Below are 27,406 nucleotides of genomic sequence, written 5' to 3'. Positions count from 1 at the left end.
ATAAAATCAAGGACAATAATATGGTTGGTAGTATCTTAGCAGAAGCCTTCATGTCCTAAAGTGACTAAGGAGGCCTCCAGTTCATCAAGCACGTGCCATTAAGAGAGCTGCAGGCACACTCCTTCTGTAGGCAAACGCACTACCGCCTTGAGAAAGCTTCAAAATTAACCAGGAAGTTACGTCTCCACCGAGCCGGTGTCGCTACTTTACACTTTTCCTACTTCTATGTTTGTCTATGTCACTATTACACGCCGGAAGTAAGTGTTTCTTACCGGAAGCACATGTTTGTCGGCATGGGGGCAGCGGCGAGGGAATCGAACCGGTAAAGAAGTCAGCCTGGGGTTAGAACATGGCAAGCCGGAGCTCCTCAGTAACCTTCAAAACCAAGTAAGAAAAGGGGAGCGGTTGCCATGGAGAATGCTTCCTGTTTCCTCTCGGGTGGGGTGCCCTTGTGCTATCGTCATGGCAACGCAGTCCCTTACTGGGCGGACGGGGCGGTTGTTTGGATGCGCTAGACTCTCCCCGCTTTTCGTGGTCCATCCTTGGGATGCCTGACGTCATAATCGAAGGGAAAGGGTTTCTCAGAGCATGTGCAGAGTGCCTTTCATTTTCATTTCCTCACTGAGTCGCTTCCAGCTGGGGCTGTTTGAATAATCCTGTTTCAATTTTATTTTATTGGATGCGACCCTGAATAGTATCCTGTGCTTCTCCACCAAGTATCCACAAGTGGCCCCTACACATTTGGGCATAATATGTGGGGCTTCCAGTCAGTTCCCCTGTGAGCCTAGGATCTGCATAGCTTCTCTGCACATTTATCGCTTGAGGATTAGGCACCCTGGGAGAAGACCTGGTGTTACTGTGGTGCCTGAGTGTTCTACTCTGTCTCCCGTGCTTTGGAGCCATTGTTATGGCTGAGCTGAAGCAAATTCAACTTGCTGAATTGGTATTTTCCTTCTGTCCTTTCACAGCTATGCAATTTCCAAGAGAATCGAGCCATTCTACAAAGGCGGACCGGTTCAGGTAATGCCAGAGTCCAGGTTTTGACCATGCTGGCTGTGCTTACCACACGCTGCTGTGATCATGTGCAGAAAAGTCTCCTCCACTCTCATCTGTTTGTTTTCTAGATGACCCAAGATGGGGAATATATGTTCTGTGCTTGTGAAAACAAGGTGAATGTGGTGGACGTTGCATCAGGAACTGTCGTTAACTGTATTGAAGAGGTAATAAGGACAACAGCAACCACCTTAATTGATCCCTGAATATGTGTACTTGGTGATCTTCAAAGGATGTCATACCTCTGCTTCCTTTGAAGCTTTCTGAGACACACTCCCCACTAACCTCAGTCTGCCCTCAACCACCCTCCACCTGTCTGCCTTCTGAGTAGTCAGTCCAGGGGGTGGCACTGCCTGGTGACATTTCCTCTTTCTTGACATCATTCTTTCCCTTGTAGATAGGCATGTAAAAATTGTTTGTTTAGTTCTGAGCCATAACAAGACAGAGCAAAAAAACAAACACATTTTTAGATAAGCCACAAATTCAGCTTTTATTTCCTGGCGGGCTTTTCAAATAAAGAAATTAGCAAAACAACCTGATTTTCATTAACAAACAACAAAAAGCAAGCAAACTTACTAGGTATATCAAGGTTATTGCTACTGAATGATAAAGTTTTTTCTTTCTGTCTTTTTTCTCTCCCAAGGATGAAGAAGAGGAAATTACAGCATTTGCTCTCAGCAAAGATGATGAAGTAAGTGATCATAGAATTGCATAGCAAGAATTCAGAGCAGAGGGTCACATGGGGGCAGAGTGAGATGATGGATGGAATCAAGCATCCTATTAAGCTGTACATTTTTCAGTGTAGACCTTTATTCTCCTGCACATACCACCTCTAAATTAATGGTAGCTGTGCAAACTCAGTTTCTTTATTTTGGAGCCTCACAACTCTGAAGGGGCTCAGTTTATGTGTCAAAAGTGCCTAGAATCTAGACCAATATATAGAGGGGGGATAGAGAAGCTGTGGCCCTCATGATGATGTTGGACCACAAGTACCATCATCCCTGATCAGGCTTGCTAGGACTGATGGGAATTGGAGTCCAGCAACATCTGGAGGGCTACAGTTTAGTAGCCCCTGAATAGAGTGCCCCATGTAATACATTTGTGATGCCCAGATTTTTAAACCCTGTGTGGTTCTCTTTACTAGCCATCCTGTTTCCACCATTTCCTCTTGTTATTTCCCCCCATGTTAGATCCTTGTGACTGGAAGCCGATCGCTGATGCTGAAGCAATGGGACTGGCCAGAAAATAAATGCACACGCACATGGAAGGCTATGCACACAGCCTCCATGGCCAGCATGGCCTTTGACTCAAGCTCCACGTTGTTGGCTACAGGTACGACCTGCAACTCTGAGTTGCATCTGTCCAGAGGGAATAGGTAGTCTCCATGGGACTGAGGAAGAAGGAAGAAATACGCCTCTCACCCCACCCCAGTGTTGATTCCTCTGCAGCTAGAGCTGGCCTAGAAGCTGAGACCTCCCTATTTGGCTGACTTTTTGTGCCTGCTTCATTTCTCCCTTTTGTTCTTCCAGGTAGCTGTGACAGCACTATTAAGGTCTGGGATGTTCCCAGGCAGTACTGCACACACAACTTGAAAGGCTCAACGGGGGTTGTCCAGTAAGGAAACATTTCTTTTTCCATGTGCTCTTTTGCAATATGAAAAAACTAGCTCAAACAATCTGTGGCTTTCTACAGGAGGGTGGCAAAGACTTAAAAAAACCAAAGCGTGTTATGCCTTAAATCTGTATTAACCTCATAGAATCATAGATGTCGTTCTGACGTATGGCCACGGTGGCTGGGGCTGGTGGGACTTGTAGTCCAAAGTGTCTGAAAGTCACCAGGTTGGTGAAAGTTGGATTAGAGTTTCCTTCATTTCCCAGTTACTAATTAACAGAACAACTTTGGTTGGTGCAGGATAGTCAGTCTCCTTTTCAACACCCATAATAAAGCCCATGTTGTTCAATAGAATACAGTGGTACCTCAGTTTACCAACCTAATCCATTCCGGAAGTCCGTTCTTAAACCAAAGCCGTTCTTAAACCGAGGCGCGCTTTCCCTAATGAGGTCTCCCACCAATGGTGCCCTTCCACCATTCAGCTTCCATTTGTAGACCAAGGTAAAGTTCGCTAACCGGAACACCTACTTCCAGTTCGTTAACAAGGCTGTTCATAGACTGAGGTACCACTGTATAATAGGATTCATCAACTGAGATTACTCTCCATCCCAGCAATTGAACCTTGTTGTTTCCCCCTCTGTTAAGCCAAGTTAACAAATAAACACAGACAGATAGTTTGCACTATCCTTTTTTTTTTTTTTATAACGCCATCTGTGCTTCTGTATGAACATAGGAAAGAATCCTTATAGTGCATTAGACCAATGGCCCATCTCGGTCAGTATCATCTTCATTGACGGGAAACGTGTGTATTTCAGATATGTTAGACTACATCCCATGATCTCTGAACATTAGCCGTGCTGGGTAGAGCTGATGGAGTTGTAGTCCAACAACATCTGAAGGGCCACAGGTTAGCAGTGCTGACTGGTAGTGGCTCTGCAGGGTTTCAGGCAGGGGTCTTTTTCCAGCCTTACTTGGAGACACCATTGGGGATTAAATTTTGGACCCTCTGCATGCTGAGCAGGTGCTCTGCCACTGAGCTGTGGAACATAGAAAGGTGCTTTATACTGAGTCAAACTGCCACTTCATCTAGCTCAGTATTGCCTACATCAGAGTTTCCCAAACTTGGGCCTCCAGCTATTTTTGGACTACAATTCCCATAAACCCTGACCATTGGTCCTGCTAGCTAGGGATCATGGTAGTTATAGTGCAACAACAGATGGAGACCCAAGTTTGGGAAACACAGTGGTAGTAACTCTCCAGGGTTTCAAGCAGGGGGCATTTCCAGACCTACTTGGAGACTGAACCTGGGACTTTTTGCATGCAAAGCAGATGTTTTACCTCCTTCCCTTTAGAAACATAGGACACTGCCTTATATTGAGTCAGACCTTCAGTCCATCTAGCTCAGCATTGTCCATACTTACTAGCAGCAGCTGTCCAGGTTTGCAGGCAGAAGTGTCTCTCTTTCTCTCTCTCCAGCCCTACCTGGATATGCCAGAGGGAGCTTCCTGCACACCCATCATATGCTCAACCGCTAACCTGCCTGTCTCTTTCCCCAGCCTTGTCAAGTTCCACCCAGAAACCTCTAAGCTACAGCTCTTCTCTTCTTCCATGGACAACACCATCCGGGTTTGGGACCTGAAGTCCAGCGAGTGCATCGCTCAGCTAGAAAACCATTACAGCTCTGTCACCTCCCTCGCTTTCTCTCCTGACAATGAGACACTCATCAGGTGAGAACCTGGAAGGGGAGCTCCCTCTGTGCTTTCTTTCTGTTCTGCAAATCAGAATCCATTTAAGTTTCATTATACTATTTACAATTCTAAGTAAAGTATGTTAAGCAAGCACTTAACTGTATTATATCGGTGTCTGCTAAAATGTCTTTGCTTAGGCAAGGCTACCCAGACATGTAATTTTAACATGTAACTTTATTTCATTTTGTGTGTGTGTGTGTGTGTGTGTATAAACTAGGAGTGTGCACTTGTTTGTAATACAAATGTACTGTAATGTAAATATAACCCCATTTTTTAAAAACAAAAGGGTGAACAAACATGAATTTGGCACATTTGGTTTTTCATTGTTTTTGTTTGTCCCCTCTACCTGATATTTTGCAAAGATGATGTCTTGAGAACAAAACCTGCACATTTCCCACTATTTGGGTGGAAAACCACATAAAGTTAACAGTAAAAAAAGACTGGGTGGGTCTCCATTGAAATCAGTGGGAAAACTGTGAGGTGAAATGAAAGTTTTTCCCCATTGAACACCTCTGTGGGAAACTGAAGCCAGTACAAAACCTCTTGCCCAAAGAAAGCCATGTGTGAGGCTCAGATACTCACAAGTCTCAGCCTCGGAGGAGTTGTGTAAAATCTTCTGTGCCTCAGTTTCCTCACCTGTAAATGGGCAGTTCTGAGCCTCATTGCAATGCCTTTCAAACAAGTCTCATGGAAACCTTTGTGCTGTGTCTGCAACTCCAGTTATCTAGTTCCAAAGGGCTGAAAGTGACACTGTGTTTGATTTCAGCTCCGGCCGTGATAAAATCTGCACTGTGTGGGACCTGAACAAGGGAGAAGCCAAGGGCACTATCCCTGTCTATGAGGTGAAGTTCTCCCCCCACCCCCGCCTTCGTTACTTTGCTTACTTGGAAGGGGCGATCTGGTCTCGAATTCTTCTTTTCTGTGATGTGTTGGGAGAAGAGAGTTGGCCGTATTCACACATCAAGGTTTACAGTGAATACACAGGTGGCTCTCGCTTCACCCCTCCCCTCTAGCCACCAGGAGCAACAAACCATAATTCCTGCCATAGTGTAAGATCTGACCTGGGGATTATGGTTTGCTGCACTCCAAACAAACCATGAAGTTAAAACCCTGGCTTACCTATCATGGTTTACTTGAGCAAAGCCAAAATCCCCAGTTTGAACCCAGTGACTGTGGCTTGCTGCTCCTTCTTGCACTAGGGGAGGAACAATCACTTTGCTTGTTAAACCATGGTTTACCATGACATGCACACTGCCAGGGTTTTGTTTTATATTTTGAACTGCTCACCATTCCTAATTTTGTTTCAACCTTAAAACTTGGCCATGTTCTGGCAAGCTGTTAGACTGACCCAGTCAGCCCACCACTGGGAATTGTAGTCCAAGTTCCAGTTTGGCAAAAGCTGCCCTAGAGATGCAGCCTAATTCCACGTGTCTCCTTGAGTATGATTAGGCCATCATCTGTCTTAGGTGCATTGCATGTTGCTGAATTTTTCCAGAGCCACACTTGGCCACACTGGTGTGAAAAGTAACTTCGCAGCCCAATAAATCCCTCTGGAGCTGTCTGGCATTGGGGTGTGTGTGTGGATGTCTCTCACTCTTTTCCTGTTCATGACTCCTGCTGACTTCTTTCTCCACCTTAGAGCATTGAATCTGTGGTCATGTTGCCAGAACAAGGGGATTTCTCGTGTGTAGGCGTGAACAAAGAGAGTCTTCACTTTGTAACAGCAGGCAGCAAAGGTGGGTAGAAGACCTTTTTCTTACTTGTTTTTATCAGAGAAAACAGTAAACAATTTTTGAGAGCCAGTGTGGTGTAGTGGTTAAGAGTGTTAGACTAGTAAAATGGGGAACCGGGTTTGTGTCCCTGTTCCTCCACATGCAGCTGCTGGGTGACCTTGGGCTAGTCACACTTTTCGAAGTCTCTCAGCCCCACTCACCTCACAGAGTGTTTGTTGTGGGGGGAGGAAGGGAAAGGAGAATGTTAGCCGCTTTGAGATTCCTTTGGGTAGTGATAAAGCGGGATATCAAATCCAAACTTTTCTTTTTTAATGTGTCAGTGGAGAACTAAGGAAGAAAATAGAGAGTAAAAGCAGGACTTTTTCTTATAATTTGTGTTCCAATATACAGTGGTACCCCGCAAGACGAATGCCTCGCACAACGAAAATCTCGCAAAACGAAAGGGTTTTGCGATTTTTTAGTTGACTCGCGAGACGAATTCTTCTATGGCCATGCTTCGCAAGACGAATTTGTCTTGCGCAGTACCACTGTAAGCCGGCTGGAGCCGCGCCGCACCGCGTTTTAAAGCTGCAGCAAGCGAACAGCAGCGCTGCTGTTCGCCCGCTGCAGCCTTAAACCGCAGCGCGGTCCAGTGCCGGTTGGAAGGGGCGCTGGCCGATCGCGCCCGCCATCTTGGGTGGACTGCGCATGTCTGTACATGCGCAGTCAACCCAAGATGGCGGAGGCAATCGGCCGGCACCCCTTCCGACCGGAGCTGCGCCGCGTTTTAAAGCTGCAGCGGGCGAACAGCAACATTGCTGTTCGCCCGCTGCAGCCTTAAAACGCGGCGCGGTCCGGTGCCGGTCGGAAGGGGCACTGGCCGATCGCGCCCACCATCTTGGGTGGACATGCGCATGTACAGACATGCGCAGTCCACCCAAGATGGCGGGCGCGATCGGCCGGCGCCCCTTCCGACCGGCGCCCCCAGACTTTTTCCCCCATAGGAACGCATTAATAAAATTTTAATGCATTCCTATGGGAAACGGTGCCTCGCAAGACGAAATTTCCGCAAGACGAAAAGTCTTGCGGAACGAATTAATTTCGTCTTGCGAGGCACCACTGTATTAGGAATAGCTCTCCTAACACGCACACTCCATTTTTACCCTCACAACAACCCTGTGAGGTAGATTAGGCTGAAAGACCATGACCAGCCCAAGGTCACCCATGAGCTTCATGATTAAGTGGGAATTTAAACTTGGATCTCCAAGGATGTAGTGCAGCATTCTCGCCATTCTACCACTCTGCATCCAGATAGTTGGAATGTTACCAAGTGCAGAGGGTGTGTGTGTGTGTGTGTGTGTGTGTGTGTGGAGAGGACAGAGGTTGCCTAAAGCCAATTACTGGGACAAGGGAATGGTATCCATAGGATTGGAGAAATGAGTTATTTGGGGCACTTGACCTGCAGCAAAAAGCGATATATCTTAGAAGGTTTTCTCATAAGGTCTGGAAACTTGCCCACCCAGCTATATTTTGTAAACAGAAGCCAAGGTTCCCAGCCAGCTGCAGTCCATGCCAGAGCTCACAGAACTGCTCAGGATGTTAACCAAGGTGTGGGTTGCAAAGCCTTTCCTCGCCTACACAATATTTTTTTCTGTAACAATTTCCTTTTTTAGAAATCTACCCCACCTACTTTCCCCAAACAAATTCAAGGTGACTAACAAAGAAGAAACAAATAACCAACCCCAGTTCAGTTCAGCTTCTTAAAACAGTCTGGCCAAGCTGCCCAGGTGCTAATGGGAATTGTAGTTCAAAACATATGGAGGGTCACCAGGTTGGCCACAGCTGCTTGGGCTACCTCTCCCCCCACCCATTACAAGAGGCCCCCATTTGCCTCAAACCTTGCCCATCTTTGCAAGTTATTTGATGATGCTGATGTGTTGTGTGCTGTGCGTTAGGGATCCTCCGAGTCTGGGATGCCGCATCAGCCACCTGCGTTCACAGCCAGTCCTTGCCCTGCCTCCCGGCAGCATGCATGCATCAGGAGGACGGGCTGCAGAGCTTCATGCATTGCATCCTGGTGCCCATGAAGAGCCAAATTGTCACCGTGAACTCGGAACGCAACATCTGCATGTATGATGCACAGACCCTCGAGCTCAGGAAGCAGGTAATCCGCTTCTCTCTTTTTTTGATATTTTTTATTGAAAACTTTTAACTTCTACACAAATTATCAAACAATACAATTCCATACAATTTCCCCTTTTCCTCCCTCCCCCCTCCCCTACCTCCCCCCCCAGACTTTCCCCAGCTTCCATTACTGCTTTGTTAATTCAATATTCTTTCTGCATCTTGTCCATTCAAAATTTTGTTTTCATGTTATTCCAAGTCTTAATTATTAATAAAATTTGTGTATGTTTATTCAAATCCTGCCAGCGAATCTAAATCTGTTTGTTGTTGTTTCAAATGATTTGTAAATAATTCCCAATCTTCTTTAAAATCCTGATTATCCTTTTCACACAATTTATTTGTTAATTTTGCCAGTTCCGCATAACTCATCAATTTTTCTTGCCATTGTTCCTTTGTTGGTAATTCTTCCTTGTTCCATCCTTGTGCTAGCAAAACTCTTGCCGTGGTTGTGGCGTACATAAATAAGTTCTTTAATTTCTTTGGAATATCTTGTCCTAAAATCCCTAGTAGGAATGCTTCTGGCCTTTTAACAAAAGTATTTTTAAACATTTTTTTCAATTCATTATAAATCATTATCCAATATTTTTTCACCTCTTTACATTCCCACCATATATGATAAAAAGTCCATTCTTTTTCTTTACGCTTCCAACATATACTTGTCCCAATTTTATACATTTTTACCATTTTGACTGGCGAAATGTACCATCTATACATCATTTTCATATAATTCTCCTTCAGTAAAGAACAATCTGTAAACTTCAAATTTACTTTCCACAATCTTTCCCAATCTTCAAATTGTATATTATGTCCAAGATCTTGTGCCCATTTAATCATCACTGATTTAAACTCCTCATCTTTCGTTTCCCGTTCTAACAAAATACTATAAGCTTTTTTCAGCAATTCCACCTTCCTCTCTACCACCTCTCTTTGGAATCTCAAAGTAATCCGCTTCTTAATGATGATTGATTTTTAAGATTTACAGTATTTCAGAGTTGCCGTAACATAAGTTATTGGTCAACCTCGGAAGGTGGTGGTCCCTCCTTCATTGGAGTAGTTTCAGGGGCATCTTCCTTTGTTTTCAAACCCCTGGAATGTAAACCCGCCCCCCCCCGCCCCCCACTGTTCCGAATCTGCTGACTGGTAAGGGCAGAGTTTCAGGCTCCTGTCCCTGCAAGGGACTGGAACTGGGACCCTCTGCATGCAAAACAGGTACACTAACCCATCCGGCTTGACTCTTGCTCTTCAGTTTGCAGGTTACAATGGAGAGGTTTTGGATGTCAGGTTCCTGGGCCCCAAAGACTCTCATGTGGTTGTGGCCACCAACAGCCCCCAGCTGAAGGTCTTTGAGTTGGTGTCATCTAACTGCCAGATCCTGCACGGCCACACAGGTAGGTGGCAAGAAGCTCCTCCAGTTTTCCGTGTGGGATAGCTGCAGGGATGCCTTTCTCAGGGCCTGCGGTTGATGCAAAATTTGGCTGCTAAATATTGTATAGGGCGTTTGGTCCCAGCGCTGCCTTGTCCTGTTAATTGTTTGCCAGTTCAGTGTGGCAACAGCACATCACGCCGGCCTTCTTTCTTGCAGATATCGTTCTTGCCTTGGATGTCTTCCGAAGGGGGAGGTTGTTTGCCAGTTGTGCAAAGGTAATTTCCCAGTTGGGATTCATTTATTTTTAATTCATTGTGCATTAATTCAAGTGGGTGTTTTTTTTTGGGGGGGGGGTCTCCAGGCCCGAGGCTCATCCCTAAACAGCCTGGGTCTCTGTGTTACTTATGCTTCAGAGCCCTCTTCAAGCACAGAAAGGAACTTTTCCATGTGTGGTTGATGCACAGGATGCGGGCCTTTGGATTGGCTAAGTCAGTGCTAAAGAGACCTTTCCGTAATAAGGAAACTGGCTCAAGCGCTTCCTGCTCTGTAATCACCATTTAGCTTAATTATCCTACTGCTGCTGTTCTGATGCTGGCGTGACATTTAAGGTCAATTTTAGCTCAGGAAGCATCTGAAATATGTGGACAATCTAAACGCTGGATAAATGGGGGCATTGTTTAAAGGCCGCTATGCATAGACTCGGCTTTGAAGGAGCTCCGTAGGGTCTCCGAACGGATGCATTCCCCAACTTTGTGTCCTCCTTTTCTCTCCTCTGCTCCCCTCCCCCTGCCGCCTTAGCACTGGAATTGCTGGTCTCATGCAGGGCCTCCCTCTTGGTTTTCCACATAACAGGACAGTTTCAGCAAATTGCTTGTGTTGTGGTTTCTGCAGGGAATTGTTTTCCTTCTTAAGGAACTTCCTGTGTCTCTGGATTAGTACATCTTGCTTTTGCAAGGCCCAGCCCATGCATACAGCACCCCATTCCCGGGCCACAGCCCCTTCCATGCCACATCTTGCACCAACCCTGCTTTGTACTCTCCTGAGTGTTTTTGCCTGACTGGAATGTGTCCTTGAGCTCTGATGATGTCTCATGTTGAAGGATACAGAGAAGGGGGCTCATGTGGGTACTAGCCTGTTGTACAAAAAGTAGCATTCAGTTGTTGGTCTGCCCACTTTTGCCTCTGGCCCCATCCACCACTGGCATGTGGCCCCTAGCAGGTTGCCCAGAAAGGATTGTGGCCCCCAGGCTGAGAAAGCTTCCCCTATCCTCCTGTAACCCATCCTCCACCTCTTCCACTTCCAGGATAAAAGCATCAGGATTTGGCGAATGAATGACCACGGTAATGTCTTCTGCGTCGCCCAGGGCCTGGGCCATACTCAAGGAGTGGGTACTCTCTCTTGCTCCAGGTAACAACAACAGAATCCATTCCCTGCCTCCTCCCTAGCCTCTCTTGAGTTTCTTGATGTGTTGTTGTTGATTTTTACTTTTTTAAAGAGTCCTCTTGTCTGCAAACCTTGACTGTGGCTGTTTCGTAGCAGAGCTTTTTCTTCTCCAGCGGCAGGTTGGGGCTCTTTTCTGCTCTGAGTAGAAAATATCCTCCAGCTGCTGTGTTTGGGGTTTTCTCTCCTTCAGTGTTGGTTTCCAGGGCCTCCAAAGACCTGGCGTGAAGCTTGCTTGCTATGCAAGCATTTGCCACCTCTCCCTTTCGACTGTTCAGGGTCGGAAATGTGGAACAGCTGCATCCTCTGCCATCATCATGTGCACCCAAACACTTCATGCAGACACCCAGTTCCTAAAATGTTTGGGAAAGGTATGAAAAAAGTTCACGCTGCCCTGAGATGTGAGGGGGCTCTATGTCAAATCCGCAACTTGCATTGAAAGCACATTAAAGAATCCTGGGAACTGTAGTTTGCCAAGGGCTGCTCTGCCAGTAGAGATTCAACAGGTGCCATTTCAACTTCTAAATGCCTGCTGGAAACTTTTCTATACTGTCAAGCTGGTGCAGGCACTTAAGAAGGCACCTTTCTATAACAGTTAGCTGATTTCTGATTTTGACATTTTCAAATGGTTTTTATGGTATGGTTTTATTTATAATTGTTTTAAACCATGGTACATAAATAGCGTACATAATTTTTTTATATATATAAATAAGGGTTCTGGAAAGTGCAGCATCATTGAGAGATAAATTATAGTTCCTAGGATACTTGGGGGGGGAGCAGTGTGCTTTAAAATAATATATGAAGCGGATGTGACCCGTGCGACTTTAAAAGAGGATTAGACAGCTGCTTGGAAAAGGCTAACAAAGGTTCTCTTATGAGACACCCGCCATCCTATTGATTGGAAGTTTAGTTGACTTATCTGGCTGTTCCCTTCCCTCACCACCCCTCTTTGTGTGTCCCTCTGCTGAAGTGATGTTCTAGGTGACTGCTATCCCAAACAAGAGCATAACATTCATTGCCCAAGTCCTTAAACATGCTATTTTTCCTGCACCACCGTCCCCATCTCTTCTGGTCACTCTTCACTTCCTTTTTCCTTTTCTTCCTCTTTTTCATTCTCCTCTTTGTTGCACTTTCCAGCACCCAGTGTTCACCTTCCCAGCAGCTCAAACAATGGGGTGATACAGGTGAGCTGAGCAGCGCAGGTGGCTGCCTGCAGGTGTTACCGATTCCACTGCACGCCTCTGAATCCCAAGAGAGGGTGGTCAATGCAGGCCCAGTGCTGCAAGCATTCTCCATCCCAGGGTTTGCTTTGGGTGGGCCTTAGGCATTCCAAAAGGCATCCCCACCCCCCACCCCACTCCAGAGCTGCAAATAGGCAGGGAGGAGGGGGCAGCAATGGTCTGCCGACCTGTGTGTGTGTGCAGAAGCACTTCACCTTAGATCTCCCTGTCTAAAGCATCAGTTTGCACCCTGCCATTTCTCAAGGCAGATGAAAGAGCAGAGATCAAGAGGAGCGGATTCCTTAATTTCACATTGACGCAGCTTTGAACTGGTTGTCGGGTCAGAGATAACGAGCGGTGCTGGAAAGCCTTAGAAATTACTTTGTTGCTGAGGTTCCACTTTGATGTCCAAAATCTGTTGCTTTTTTTTTTTTTTAAGCATCTCATTTGAAGAGCCGTAGTTGTGGCTACACTACGGCTAGCAGAATCGACTCCCAAATTAAATGAACAGAAATATTTGAATACATGGTTCTTTAAAAAACAAAAAAACCAAGAGATTTTCCCTTCTCTTTTTGTGTGTGTTTGCCCTCCATCCCACTCAACAGTCCATGATCCGTATGAGATAGCTCACTCAGTAGAGCATGAGACTCTTAATCTCAGGGTTGTGCTTTTGAGTCCTACGTTGGGGGGAAAAGTTTCCTGCATTGCAGGGAGTTGTACTGGATGACGCTGGCGGTCCCTTCCAACTCTACGTTGGTGTTTATCTGTTGTGGTTAAGCATAGCTGAGTGGTAGGACATCTGCTTTGCATGCAGAAGGTCCCAGGCTCCTAATGGCATCTCCAGGTAGGGGAGGGAGAGAACCTTGAAAAGCTGCTGCCAGTCAGTGCAGGCAATAATGAGCTAGATGGACCAAGGATCTGTCTCTATATAAAGAAACGTCTGGTGTTCCCACACATGACAGAAAATGCACTACCAGTCTTCAAGGGGGGTGGGCATAGTTCCTGGCTGTATAGAAGTGCTGCCAGTCAGTGTGGACAATACTAAGCTGGGTATTAGTATAGGGCAGCTCCCTATGTTTCTTCCTGGCTTCCTTTTTAGCCCCCCCCCCCCTTCTGCAAATCCTGGATTTCCCCTAAGGAAGCTGGTGCCCTTCTCTCTTGCTTTTCAGTAGCGCTGTTTAGGCTAAACAGCTGTCACATGAATTACATGTGAGTTTACAATGAGTTTATGTTGAGGGGCTCAAGGCAGGTTCCTTCTCTGCACAGGTGCAGCAATTAGTGGTGGGTCTGTTGCTTCTAACCTACCTTCCTTTTAATCTCATTCACCCTGCACTCTCTCCCCCCACTCCACTTCTTTCCAGGTTGAAAGAGAACTTTGTGGTCACAGCCAGCAAAGACAATACGATGAAAGTGTGGAGTATTCCCGAGCACATCACTGCCAGGGAACCTACAGCCGCTCCCACCACAAATCCTGACCCCCAACCCACTGCCCCTCCTGCCGACCCTCCAGTCACAAATCCTGCTCCCCCTCCCGCCGCCCCTCCCACTGCCCCTCCAGTCACAAATCCTGCTCCCCCTCCTGCTGTCCCTGCCACCACAACTGCTGCTACAGCTGCCACCACAACGGCTGCTACAGCTGCCACCACAACTGCTGCTACAGCTGCCACCACAACTGCTACTACTGCTGCAACCACAACTGCTGCTACTGCTGCAACCACAACTGCAGCCACAACTGCTACAACTGCCACCACAACTGCTACAACTGCAGCCACAACTGCTACAACTGCCGCCACAACTGCTACAGCTGCCGCCACAACTGCTACAACTGCCGCCACAACTGCTACAGCTGCCGCCACAACTGCTACAACTGCAGCCACAACTGCTACAACTGCCGCCACAACTGCTACCACACCTGCTGCCAAAACTTTCCCCTTTAAGAGTGCCATCTCAAAAAGTTCCAAAAATGTCAAAATTAATGAATCTCCCACGACTCCTGAAGAACCCGTAGCTCTTGAAGCCACAGTGACGACGACACCCCACCACAAGGTCAGGCAGTGGCGGAGTTTGGTGGTCCTTTGGAGCTTGGAGAGTGAGATGACCTTCTCCCTTCACAGCTCTGGAAATGCTTATCTAATAGATAATACCAGTTGTTTAAAAATGTGAGGTGAACTTCTGTTGTTGTTGTTGTTGTTGTTGTTGTCATTCCTGTTCTGACCTTCCTCCTAATGGAGCCCAAGGCAACAAACAGCAATACACAACAAAAAACAAAATTAAAATATATTTAGAACATCTAAAACAGGCTCTCCAGATGTTTTGAGACCACAATTCCCACCATCCCTGACCACTGGTCCTACTAGCTAGGGATCATGGGAGTTGTAGGAGGAAGCCTGATCTAAAAATATGTTGGGCTGGGTTTTACGCAAACACAAAAAAGTGGGGTTAGACCACTTCTTGAGGTTTCTTCCAGTTGTTGTCTTGTCTGAAGAATAATTGTTGCAAAGTGGAGAATGCAGCCACTCAGGCCTGGAGAAAATGTAATAATTTTTTCTCACCCCATTCCTCTTGTCCATGAATTTTCCTTATCCCTTTTCTGGCACTGACCATCATGCAGTGCCATGTTGGTGCTCATGTTGACTCCAACCATAGTTAGCTTCATTTTGGGTGAGTGGGGAGGTTTATGAACCTTCTGTGCTTGTAGCAGGGGGGACCACATTTAAATAGAATTGTAGAGTTGGAAGGGACCCCGAGGGTCATCTAGTCCAACCCCCTGCAATGCAGGAATCCTGCCCACAATCATCCCTGGGTGGGCTTGAACCACCAACCTTCTGGTTAACAGCCACATGCACTGACCTATTGTGCTACTGGGAAAACATCACCAACACAGTAGGGGCTGGGTTTGCAAACCATGGTTATTATTAACATTGGAATGGCCATAATGCTAGCTATGGCTAGTCCAAATTCATGTACAAGAGGGGGTGGGGAGGAAGCACACAGGTCCCATGGCAAACTCACGAGTATGAGTTTGGCGAAATCACGCCTGCATCGGGTCAGAATCAGGCTGCCATACAAATAGTGTTGTGATGTGTTGCGGAGCAGTTACCCAACTTACCAAAAAATACTTATTTTTAACATGTAAAAACCAGTAATATGTCTTGTTGGTGCTCCTGGCTGTTAAGAAGTCTGGAATTCTGAATAACTTGCAATTCCTCAGCTTCCAAGAGAATGCAGCACCAGAAGACTGCTCTCTGTTTTTTGTTCAGGATGTAAATAGCGTGGCGGTTTCTCCGAATGACAAGCTGATAGCTACAGCATCCCAGGACAAGACGGCCAAGCTGTGGACCTCCGACAATTGCGAGCAATTGGGAACCTTTGTCGGACACAAACGAGCCGTCTGGTGTGTGCAGTTCTCACCTGTGGATCGGGTCCTAGCCACCTCTTCTGCGGATGGCACTGTGAAACTCTGGAATCTGCAGGATTTCAGCTGTCTAAAGGTACCCTCTGGGGCCATCTTTAACCCCTAGCCATTATTTTTCATTGGCCAGATGTTTAGGAGCCTTGAACTTCCTGTAATTTAGATTAAATGGTTAGAAATAATATATGGCTAACTGCATCTGTGGGAGGGCACGTGTAAGAGGTTTAAGGAATGGCAAAAGGATCTGGAGGATAAATAGGGCCATTAATTTTCATGGGAGGATAGTTAGCTACGAGTCACAATGGCTATGTTCTATCTCCACTGTTGGAGGCAGTGATGCTTCTGAATATTAGTTGCTGGAAACTTCAGGCAGGGAGTGGGCTGTTGTGCTTGGGTCGTGCTTCAGGGTTTCCCATTGGGGCATCTGATTGGGTACTGTGAGAAGAGGTATTGCCTCTGTGCAGAAAAGAAGAGGAAAACTGCACTGGCTGCCGGTATGCCAAATTGAAGGTGTTCCTGGTAGTGTATAAAGCCCCAAATGACTTGGGGTCAGCCTTTCTGCATGCAGTACCTTCCTGTTCTTTGAGATCTGGTGGAGAAGCGTTACAAACTGTCCCATAGGACCTCCGTTTGGCAGCCGCAAGGACTGGGGCATTTGGTGTAGCATCACCACGTGCATGATCCTTTGCATGCTAAGCAGATGTCTTCTGTGTTTAGTTTTACACAGCAGCTTCCTGCCATATGGCCCAGTTCTATGTTTGCTTCTCTTCTGATACTTATGCAAGTTTTTCCTCTTTGATTTAGGAGTACTGAAATGTGTGTATCAATAAAAAATAAAACAAATAAGATGTGTTGACCACCAGAAACCCCATTCAGCCCCCTCTCTTGTTTTAATGAACAGCTTTCTTGGGGAGCAGTCTCCATTCTGGTCAAGTCAGTAGCTAGACTCCCAGTGACTGGAATAGTAGGCTCCATTCTTGATGAAAACAGGTTGTTCAGGATTCAGAATAAACTGGGTAGATTTTTTTTATCCCATGTACTTCCCCCTCCTGTTCAGGAATGATTACGTAGCATCTTATCAAGCTATTCAGTAGACAAACGTTTTCCGAATCAAATATGTAGACATTTGAGTGGATATGTAATCTGGGGGCTGCCTGGTTGGCAGTAACTCGTGACAGAGCCTTCTGGGTGGTGGGTCCCCATCCCATTTGTGGAATGCCTTCCCTGGTGAAGTGCATCAGTCTCCATCATTAACGTTTTGGAAAAATTTAAAAACATTCCTCCCCCCCCCCCGGCATTTAATGGCTGAAAGACATGTCTCTGGCATCCCTGAAATTATTAGTTTTGAGAATTGGTGATTGCATTTAGGAGTTTTTAAAACTGTTTTTAGAAGTTTTAATTGTATTGTTTTAGTATTGACATAGTTGCCACCCTAGGCTCCTTAACAGGAAGGAAGGTGTATAAACTTAACAAATAAATGTATAAATAATAGCAGGAGCAACTTCATTGCTGTCATAACATTCTTTCTACCTGCTCATGCTTGCTTCTCCTTCTTCCTTCCCTTTCCAGACTTTCGAAGGTCACGAAGCCCCTGTGCATAGGGTCATTTTCGTGAGTGGAGGGGGACAAGTGCTGAGCAGGTATGTCTTCTGTGGAAATGGTGGTGGCATTTTGCTCAGGATGATGAGCTAGATGGTCACCCTCTGAGGATAACAAAATGGTTACCTGTTACTAGAGGTAGGCGGATCCCCCAATTCCCCTGCTTGTTCCCCAGCGGTGCCTCATATTAATATATATACAGTGGTACTTCTAGTTACAAACTTAATTCGTTCCGGAGGTCCATTCTTAACTTGAAACTGTTCTTAACTAGAGGCGTGCTTTCACTAATGGGGCCTCTTGCTGCCGCTGCGCTGCCGGCACACGATTTCCGTTCTCATCCTGGGGCAAAGTTCTCAACTCGAGATAACTCTTCCAGGTTAGCGAAGTTTGTATCCTGAAGTGTTTGTAACCTGAGGCATTTGTAACTCGAGGTTCCACTGTATATAGCTCTATATAATAAAAATGTAAGGGTGTCATCGCGTAGTCCTCGTTGAAGGATTTGTAGTGCCTCATCACAACTCTGGATTGTGGAGGGAATCGCAGAGCAGAGCAAGCAGGGGCACAGCCCCTAGTATTTAATATAAATCTCTAAGCACAATAATTTGCTTTGTTTATTGAGTTTATATCCTGCCCTTCCTCCTGGTGGACCCCAATAAATGACGTCTAAGATTAGTCTCTCCTTGCTTCTCCTCCTTCCCCCAAAGTGGAGCAGATGGCCTTATGAAACTTTGGACGATCAACAACAACAGTTGTGTGAAGACCTTCGATGCTCACGATGATAGGGTGTTGGGCCTTCACGCCAATAGGAGAGACAACGCACTGGTGACCGGCTCCGCCGATTCCAGGGTCTTGCTGTGGAAGGTACAACCATCACCAATGCCTGACCTAAAGACCACCATTATAATCTGGCTTGTTTGCTTCATGTTCTTTTTCTTCTTCTTCACCCTCTACCTCGTCGTCTTGATCAAAATTCGCTAGTGCCCTTCGTGGAAACACAGAATGATCCACCTTTCCTGTGGCCTGGTATTGATTCCGATCTGTAATAAACGGGTACCATTTTTGAACAGAGTCAGTCAATACGGCTTGTCCATTTCTTCAGTGAACCAGGTCCATCAGTTTACGAGTTCGTGCCAGTGGAAGCTGGTCCGTGATGGCAAATAAGCTGCTGCTCCACCAACCTCAGTCTATCCTCAGCCAGCTTCCACCTGCCTGTCTTCTTACAACCATTCCAGCAAGTGGCCCTGGCTGTCAGCTTTTCCCTCCTTAGTCTCAGTGTTGCCCTTGCTGAAGTCAGTGAGGAGGAGGAGGAGGAGGAGGAGGAGGAGGAGGACACAACTAGTATTAGTTGGCCTCTGGCACCACTTAATATTGGTCCCTGTGCTTTCTGCTCCGTCAGTCTCAGTGGATACCAGCCACCCCTGGTTTGTGCCATTTCATATCCATTTTGAGTACCATTTGATTAGAGTAGCTACGGGCATCTGTCATTGTGTGGTGGCGAGACGATTCAGAATTATTATCCTATATGCTCCTTGAGGGTCTCACTGAATAATTTAGGAGTGGTGAAAACATCCAAGTTAATGCGAGCATTGGAATCTGCCTTATACACAGTCTGGTCATCAGTACAACCAGCCCAATGTTGCCTGCACTGATGGGCAACAGCTGTCCAGGGCTTTGGGCAGAGAAGGGTCTTTAACCACCCATCCCTCTTTTCAGGGAACTCTGGGAATTGTAGCTCCTTGAAGGGAATGGGGTCTCAGCACCCTTAACAGACTACAGCTCCCAGGATCCTTTGAGAAAAACAATGACTGTTTAAGGTGGTGCCATAGTGCTTTAAATGTGTAGTGCGGACGTTGCCTTAGTCGTGCTTCTAAGTTTAAGCTAAGATTCAGGCCTCCAAGGCAGCCATGTGTTAATGCCCCCACTGCCAGGGATAGATCATGTGACCTAGAAAACGTAAACTTGTTCCTCTAGCTCCACTTCAGTTCCTTTGCCTGCCTTGCCAGGGAGCGGTTCTGTCTTTCAGCTTCCTGCTTTCATAATTTCTTAAAACTTCCTTCCTTCCTTTCAAGGTAAGGTGTGCAGTGATGCTGATATTGGTTCTTGTTCTAGTAAATATATACTGTATTCCAGTTATCCTTCAGAAACCATTATCATACAATAACTGCATGCAGCTATTCATTTATTTATTTTTTAACATACATTTCTGACTTTATTTTACGGCAAGCCTAAAAGAGAGAGAACTGGACAAATTCACGGTAGATAAGGCTGTCATGTGACTACTGTCCACAATGGCTGCGCTCTGCCTCCATGGTTGGAAGCAGTAATGCTTCTGAATGCCAGTTTCTGGAAACTGCAGGAGGGGAGAGGGTTCTTGGGCTCAGTTTCTGCTCTCAGGTTTCCTATTGGGGCACCTGGGCAGCCACTTTGAGAACAGGATGCTGACCATTGGCCAGATCTAGCAGGCCTTTCTTTTGTGCTTGGAACAAGTATAATAAAAGCATCATATTTTTTTTTAAAGAAACCTTACTGGGTCCAGGAGTTCCCACAATATGTGTGCCTTATTTTACAGAGGGAGCGTAACCAGTAAAACTGGTTGCAAACCTCAATCCCAAATGATGGTCTTGCAATCCAATAAGCCCACGAGGCTCCTTTTAAGAGGAGCATAACTCTGATTTGTTTTCCCAAAAGGAACTTTCATAGTTTCTTTAAGCTCCTCACCTCCCTACAGCACACCAGTGCTGGTAAAGACAAGTATATCAACTGTGTTTGGGTAACACTGATGTTTCAAGCCGTGCTCTCTTTAGATGGAACCATCCATACAGATCCTCTTTTGTGTTCAGCAAAGCTGTCGTGACTTAGTTTTTGCCAGCCATTGAAAACTGACCAACATTTTCACACTTGGGTACCTAACAGATGGATTTGTAATGATCCATGTTTCTTTGGTATCGTTGCCTTCAAAAATATCAGCTTGCGTTTCCTGTGTGGCTGGGGCTGGTGAAAGTTATAGTCCAAAACAGGTTGGAGTAAGGCCACTACAAAGAGAAATCTTTGTCAATTTCTGCCCTGGTGCCTTTAACACAGAGTTAGGGAAGCTTTTTAGCAGATATTCAACTGTCCCTGCCTCTGCAGGGCAGCTTTGATGGGTGGGTGGCATAACCTGCCTGCCAAATTTTGCATTGAAGCAGCTGCTAAAACAGAGCTTTTCCCTTCATTTTTAGTCATGGTTTTAATGAAACCCATCAGCATCTTGCCCCAGCAACGGAACAATCAGGAGCTCCCTTTAACCTCCCAATTGTTCCAGGGTAGCTTTGGCTGTACTTGCCCTGCACCTGGTGGCAAAAGGGGGCTGGTGAGCATGACTTGTGAGGGACGACATAACAGGCCAGACTAGAACTCGATCCAGGTCAAATTTGACCCAGTAGGCAGGGGTTTCCCAAACCTTGCTTTTTAACAGAACAGTTTTGCTCTGAAAGCTGTCGCCTAGGGCTCTGGTACAAATGCAAATGCCAGCCATGATGGTGGGCGCTGCTTTCTGTTAAGTGCACAAGGTTCTGTAAGGTGGTTCTTAATGGACACTTTCACCTTTTGGTGTAGCAGGTGGAGGAAGCCTTCTGGGTGCAGGCAAATTCTCTTTGCCTGGTGAAAACTTACATCCCTTGAACAACCTGCATGATCAAACAACTTTGTTTCATTTTGCTTTTTGCAAACAATGTGATTCAGATTCGTTTCTTTGAATCTAGTCATCTGACTAAACAAGAGTTTAACAAAGGGAACTACAAATCCGTATGAAATGGATGCAGGGTAACATCAATAGAAATTTAATCAGGCCTAAATTAAACCATGTACAGCCTGAAGTTTGCAACATTCTCCTTTAGGAGTTTTGTTCCACTTGCCCAAGATTTCTCCTTAAGGCTGGTGCCTGGTTCCAGCAGCAAGCTTTCACTTCTTGGTGGGGACTGATGTGCCCACACTTCGGAGTTCTTGATACTTAACCTCCCACTGCAGAAGATGGTGAGGGAAGAGGGCTCCCCAGGGTGGAGGGAGCAATGTCATAGTCAATTCTCCCATCGACTGACATCACCCCCCCCAAAGAGATTGGAGATAATTCATCTTTCTGATTCCCTGTTGCCAGTGATAGTCAACATGAGTAGATCCCTTGAAAAATCAATGGATTTAAGGGGCTTGTCCATTGCTTTCAGTAGGTCTGCCCTGAGTATAACTTAACTGGATATGGCCCTATTTTGGTAAAAAGCAACAATTACGTTTTCTTTTTAAATTATTTTATTTTTCACCACAAGAGGACAAAAAAGTCATTAAAGGAGATGCTTATACAATGGTGGTAAATGCAACTGTACGTATGAATATGAAACTAACCCCTAAATTAGGAGAGTCATATTTCTTGCTTAGGTGGAGGTAAGGAGTCGTACAGGTCACTGTTTGAAATGTAAAATATAAAGTCCCACCAGATTGCATCAAATTGTTCTACTGGTTCTATGTCTTTCATCACACAAATTTTGTGGGTTATCTTTTTGGTAATAGCCAGGTTCTACATTTAAAATCTAAAATATCTCTCTCTTTAAAAAACTACGCAAATTCTGTAAAGGACTTGAGTATGTATGTTTAATTTTCAAGAGTCAGTTTGACAGCATACTTTTCCATTGCCTGGTGGGACGAGGGTAACACCTGAAAACATGACTGCGTTCCGAGATGGGTGGCTGTTTGAGTTCTAAAATTGAGGGGAATCCCACAGGAGTTTCAGAAGTTGCATTTTCCGAGGTATCAGCCATTCCATTTTGCCATTTTTTCTTCTTCTTCTGTTCCTTCCCTTTTTTGTGTTTCTGTATGTTAATAGGATGTCACTCAAATTGAGCTTGAAGAGGAACAAGTGAAGCAGGAAGAGCAGATTCTGAAGTGAGTATCTCGGGGCAACTTCCGCAGTTGGGCTGGGGATTGATTCTGGGGGGAGGCTCCCCAAAGATTGCCACCTGTCCCATAAAAGTGCACACATATAAATAAGAGAGCTGAAGTAGCTAGTGGTTGCAGCAGCCTTTCCTGCTGCCCTCCAAATGTTTTGGACTACAACTCCCATCAGCCCCAGCTGCCTTGTCCTTCCCAGCATCAATGCTGATAGTGGGATGTTATTGCTGGGTGAGACACTATAAGTGGTGGCATCAAGTACCGTATTTTTTGCTCCATAAGACGCACTTTTTTCCTCCTAAAAAGTAAGGGGAAATGCCTGTGCGTCTTATGGAGCGAATGGTGGTCCCTGGAGCTGAATTGCCCAGGGGCCAAAAGAGGATCATGCTTTTTATTTTACAAAGGAAAAGGGAGTGTTGAAAGGACCCCGCTCAGCAGCTGATCAGCAAGAGATCGGGAGAGAGATAAGAGTCCCGGCTCCCTTTCAGCCCCGCCCTCCTTTGTTGAATGTGCTGCAGAGGGAGGTTGTTTGTTTCCCCAGGACATGTGACTGGCTGATTAGATTATCTGTCTGGAAACTGTAGAAATGGCTCCCTTTCCTTAAGATTTTTCAGAAATGTGAGTTAAACCTCATAAAAATGGGGCTTTTCCTCTTTGCTTTTCCCCCTTTGCAAAAGGAGCTTTGCTTTTCCCCCTTTGCAAAAAAAGCTGCAAAACCTTTAGCTGATCCTCGAAAAAAAAAACCCCAGGGCTTTTCCCTTTGCAAAAAAAGCTGCAAAACTTTTAGCTGATCCTAAAAAAAGCCTTTTGCCTTTGCAAAAACAGCTGCAAAACTTTTAGCTGATCCTCAAAAAAGCCAGGGCTTTTCCCTTTGCAAAAAAAAGCTGCAAAACTTTTAGCTGATCCTCAAACACACACACACACACACACACACACACACACAAAGGCTTTTAGAGGAGGAAAATCAGAAAAATATTTTTTTTCCCCTTGTTTCCTCCTCTAAAAATGAGGTGCGCCCTATGGTCCGGTGCGTTCTATGGAGCGAAAAATACGGTATTTGAAAGTAGGAAGTCTGGGCTAGTTGAGAGACTGACCTCAATGACCACCTGGAGACAGTCCCTTGCAAGGCACCCTGGGGATGTCACAGGCACTTGATAGCATGCCAGATACTAGATAGGACCCAAGATGGCCCTGGCCATCCTTCCCATGAGGGCTTTACAGTAGGGGGTCGGCTGCTTGCCAAGAAGGCTGTCGAAGAATGAGATTTCCACCTGCGTTGTGTTCCAGGCTCCACCCAGATTGCAAAACAGGATAGTAACAGGGTAGGGTCCATCCGGGTGGCCCATGGAGCAAAAGAAAGAGGCATGCCTGGGAATGGAAGGGATCCACCATGAGGCCTTCACCTCCTGGTCCGTCTTCATCAAATACAGCATTGGCCATTTTAGCTTTTCTCTGTCATCACGGCAGCTAGAAACATGCTCTTGTCAAATGCCAGCTGTGATCCAGCACCCTCTCTTTCTTGCTTTGTGTTTACAGAGAGCAGAAGCTGTCTAACTTGCTGCATAAGAAGAGGTACCTGAAAGCACTGGGCTTGGCAATCTCCTTGGACCGGCCACACACGGTGTTGTCGGTGGTCAAGGGTAAGGCTCTTGATAACAGAGAACATTAAGGGAGATTTTCCTTAAGTCTTGGCTGAGCCCAGAAGAAACCTGTTGAACCCCACTCTGTTGCTTTCACTGGGCCTCGCAACATGATTCTGTTCACAGGGAGTTCCATGGGGCTTACTTCTAAGGCCCCGTCTCCCCTATACATTTAAAGCAATATCATACCTCTTTAAACAGCCGTGGCTTCTTTCCCCAAAGAATCCTGGGAACTGCAGTTTTGTTAAGAGTGCTGAGAGTTGTTGTATTATTACATTTATTCTCCGCCTTCCTCCCAAGGAACTCAAGGTGGCACACGCATCATTCTCCTCCTTTAATCCCCACAACAATCCTGCGAGGTAGGCTAGGCTTAGCGGCATTGACTGGCCCATCCAGTGAGCTTCATGGCCAAATGGGAGATTTGAACCCTGGTCTCTCCCAGGTCCTGTGCTGACACTCTGGCAACCAAACCACGTTGGCCTTTCACTGTTAGAAGATCCCCATTCCACTCCCAGAGCTACATTTCCCAGAGTTCCCTGGGAAAGTGGGACTGATTGTGAAACGACTCCTTAACCCCTCTTCTACACACACACACACACACACACACACACACACCAGGATTTATTAGTGATTGGCTGTTTGTTGTTTTTTTAAGCTATTCTTAAGGAGGCTAATGGAAAAGAAGACTTGGAAAAGAACCTCCTGAAGCTTCGGAAAGACCAGAAAGGTTAGTTGGTATGGTGCAGGGACGACCTCTAAAGGTGTGTGTGTGTGTGTGTGTGTGTGTACTGAACTTAACAATTACCCAGCAGGTGCCCTTTTGCAAAGTCTTTTTTTGTCCTTTTGAACAACAGCCATGGGAAAGTTGTGAGTTTAAGAAGAAAGACGGGTAAGAGTAGAGGTTGCTTGACCCTGTGCCCTCCTGGCATTTTTCTGATTCAAAACCTCCCACCAACACCACAGGCTGCTTTTCTACCGGGGTGGGGAGCGGTGTTGGAGATGCATGCCCAGACCTGGCCACGCTTCGCAAGAGAGGTGTGTTGGTTCAAGGTGGCCACGCTGCCTGCAACTTGCATTCCTTCCTGACATGTCTTCCCCAAACCCCTCCTTCCAGAGGCCGTGCTGAAGTTTTCCATCACATGGAACACAAACTCGCGGAACTACCTCGAGGCTCAGGCAGTGGTGGAAACCCTCCTCAAGCATGAGACGCCAGAGAGCCTCTTGCAATACGAAGGGATCAAAGCAGCTGTGGAGTCTCTCCTACCATACACAGGCAAGTGACCTTTTGAATACTTATCCCCAGTCCAGCCCAGGCTTCATCCATGTTTGTATCTTCAGGTGTGAGAGAGAGAGTGAGGGAGAGAGAGAGTGACTGGCCCAAGGTCACCCAGTGAGCTAAACGTCTGAGCTAGGGATTTTTCCCTGGGTCCCTGCAGTTGTAATCCAGTGTTCCAGCCACTGCACTACACCATGACTGATCCTAAAACGGAGATTGAGTGGGTGCAGCAGGGCTTCCAGGTGGGATTGCAAAGGATTAGACCTGGGACCTTCTGCATACAACACAGATGCTCTGCCACTGAACCAAGGCCCTTCTCTGGTCCACCGTTACTGATCTTCTTATGAGAGATCCCTTGATGAGCTCAGAACGCAGTTTGAATGCCATGAACTTGGAACAGGCAACTTTCATTCCTCCCCTGCCCCTCTCTTTCTGCAGAACGGCACTTCCAGAGGTTGGGCCGGTTACTGCAGGCCTCCATGTTCCTCGATTTCATGTGGCAAAACATGAAGCTGCCTGACACTGCCAAGTGGGATGAGGAGATGGACATGTGATGAGCTTTGGGTGCCAGTGGCACGCGGGGCAGAAGAGCTGGACACTCCTGCCAAGTTGAATTGGTTTGTAAAAACCCCCACAAATACTACATTTTTCATTTTGTAAAGGCATAAATCTCCAGAGAGTGTCTTCCCACATATATCCCTTCCCCATCCCCTTTAAAAATGAAATAAAATTATTTAGCATACTGAGTTTTCAGAATGAAATAATACTCCATTCTTAGCTGTGTGAGTGTGTCCCTGGGTTTGTGTTCCTTAGATGAATGTCCTCATTTCTTCTTCTTTTGGGAGCTTGGATGACGTTGCATTGGCCTTCCCCAACTCGCTGCCTTCCTGATGTTTTGGACTATGACTCCCATAAGCCCCACCCACCACAGTTATGCTGCCTGGGGGTGAGGGGGAGCTATGGCCTAAAATGGCCAAGCCAGTTGAGGCTGAGGGGGGGCCATAGTTCAAAATTGCCGTGCTGGTGGTGGTAAGGGATAGGCAAGAGAAGCCACCTTCCCTCTTTAGCTTCACCGTGAAAATAAGCAACGGCCCTGACCACCAGAGGCTATATCAGAAGATGGGAAAGCAAGTGGGGATTGCCCAGAGGATGACATTATGGCTATAAAAGAGGCAGCCCAACACTGGGTGGGACGGTCTGGCGATTATGAGGAGTCTGTGAAGAGTTGAAGTTCAGTTGGCTTCACAAAGAGCCTTAAGCAAAGGTGATAAACAGTTCTGTGGTGACTGTGCCCTTGGCTCTGCGTGAGGCAAACTGTGGGTCACATTTGGCTTTCAGGCCATTCACTCCCCACATCACAGTGGAGTGGGCAGTGCTTTTGCAAGGGGTAATAAAATGAGGTGTGAGTACGTGTATCTTGACCAGCACAAAATGGCTGTCATGGGCAGCAAAAAAAAAAAAAAAAGAGAGAGGAGGTGAAAGAAGGGTTTGTAAACAGCCCAGCCCACCACATAACACTTGCAGTGACACAGATTCCCCACCCAGTTCCATTACAAGGTATCCAGTGGCTTGGTGTTCAGTGTTGTTGTTGTTGTTCTGAGCCCCTGAGGTGTGTGTGTGGGGGGGGGGTTACAACAATTAAAGCACAATTTTAAAAGCAGTTTAAAGCATCTTAAAATCTCAGAAATAACGTGGGTCCTAAAAAATATACACCTCATGAATCAAAAGGATATGAAAGGATTGACTAATTTTTTTTATTTAAATGCACCCTATTACACCAAGTGCTTGAAACATAACACAACCAATTTAAATACTTAAAAATAATCAATTTAAATATTTTTAAATACATATTTAGAAATGAATCTAAAGAGAATAACGTACCAAGTGAATTAGGGGGGAAAGCATACAGTGCTTGTATGATAAATCAAAATGTATTTACAGACTTAGTTCTGCAATCTATACATATTAACTCAAAAAGAACCTACCACACCCTTCCCCAATCTACTGCCCCCCCAGATGTTTTAAGAGCACTGTAAGAGTTTTGTTGGATCAGAGTTAGATACCCAGCTCCATCCCAAACATCCTTAAAAGATAGCATTAATTTAATGTGTAAGATGAGCCCATTAAATTCAACTAAACAATTAGCCACCAAAAGAAACTTTATGAGGATTGGGAAGAGATCAAAAACTCATCTAGCACTCTGCCGCAAGTGCCTGCAGATAAGAGAT

The 27,406-nt window shown here is 46.0% G+C and overlaps 1 protein-coding gene across 1 annotated transcript; it reads left to right on the top strand.

Moving 5' to 3' along the window:
* Positions 1-245: 245 nt before the first annotated feature.
* TBL3 (transducin beta like 3) lies at positions 246-25,827 on the top strand. Its single transcript, XM_033167087.1, has 22 exons — positions 246-387; positions 969-1,020; positions 1,125-1,220; positions 1,697-1,744; positions 2,244-2,385; positions 2,583-2,667; positions 4,221-4,391; positions 5,179-5,254; positions 6,052-6,148; positions 8,080-8,288; positions 9,555-9,696; positions 9,891-9,949; positions 10,978-11,081; positions 13,696-13,789; positions 15,511-15,825; positions 17,316-17,386; positions 18,050-18,206; positions 22,198-22,256; positions 23,799-23,902; positions 24,558-24,629; positions 25,017-25,175; positions 25,617-25,827. Exons 1-22 carry the CDS (start codon positions 350-352, stop codon positions 25,730-25,732), a joined length of 2,466 nt encoding a protein of 821 aa, XP_033022978.1. The 5' UTR covers positions 246-349; the 3' UTR covers positions 25,733-25,827.
* The last annotated feature ends 1,579 nt before the right edge of the window (positions 25,828-27,406 follow it).

The sequence above is a fragment of the Lacerta agilis genome, chromosome 13 (genome assembly GCF_009819535.1).
Source record: "Lacerta agilis isolate rLacAgi1 chromosome 13, rLacAgi1.pri, whole genome shotgun sequence".
Taxonomy (NCBI): domain Eukaryota; kingdom Metazoa; phylum Chordata; class Lepidosauria; order Squamata; family Lacertidae; genus Lacerta; species Lacerta agilis.
This window is presented reverse-complemented; position numbering and strand designations above follow the sequence as displayed.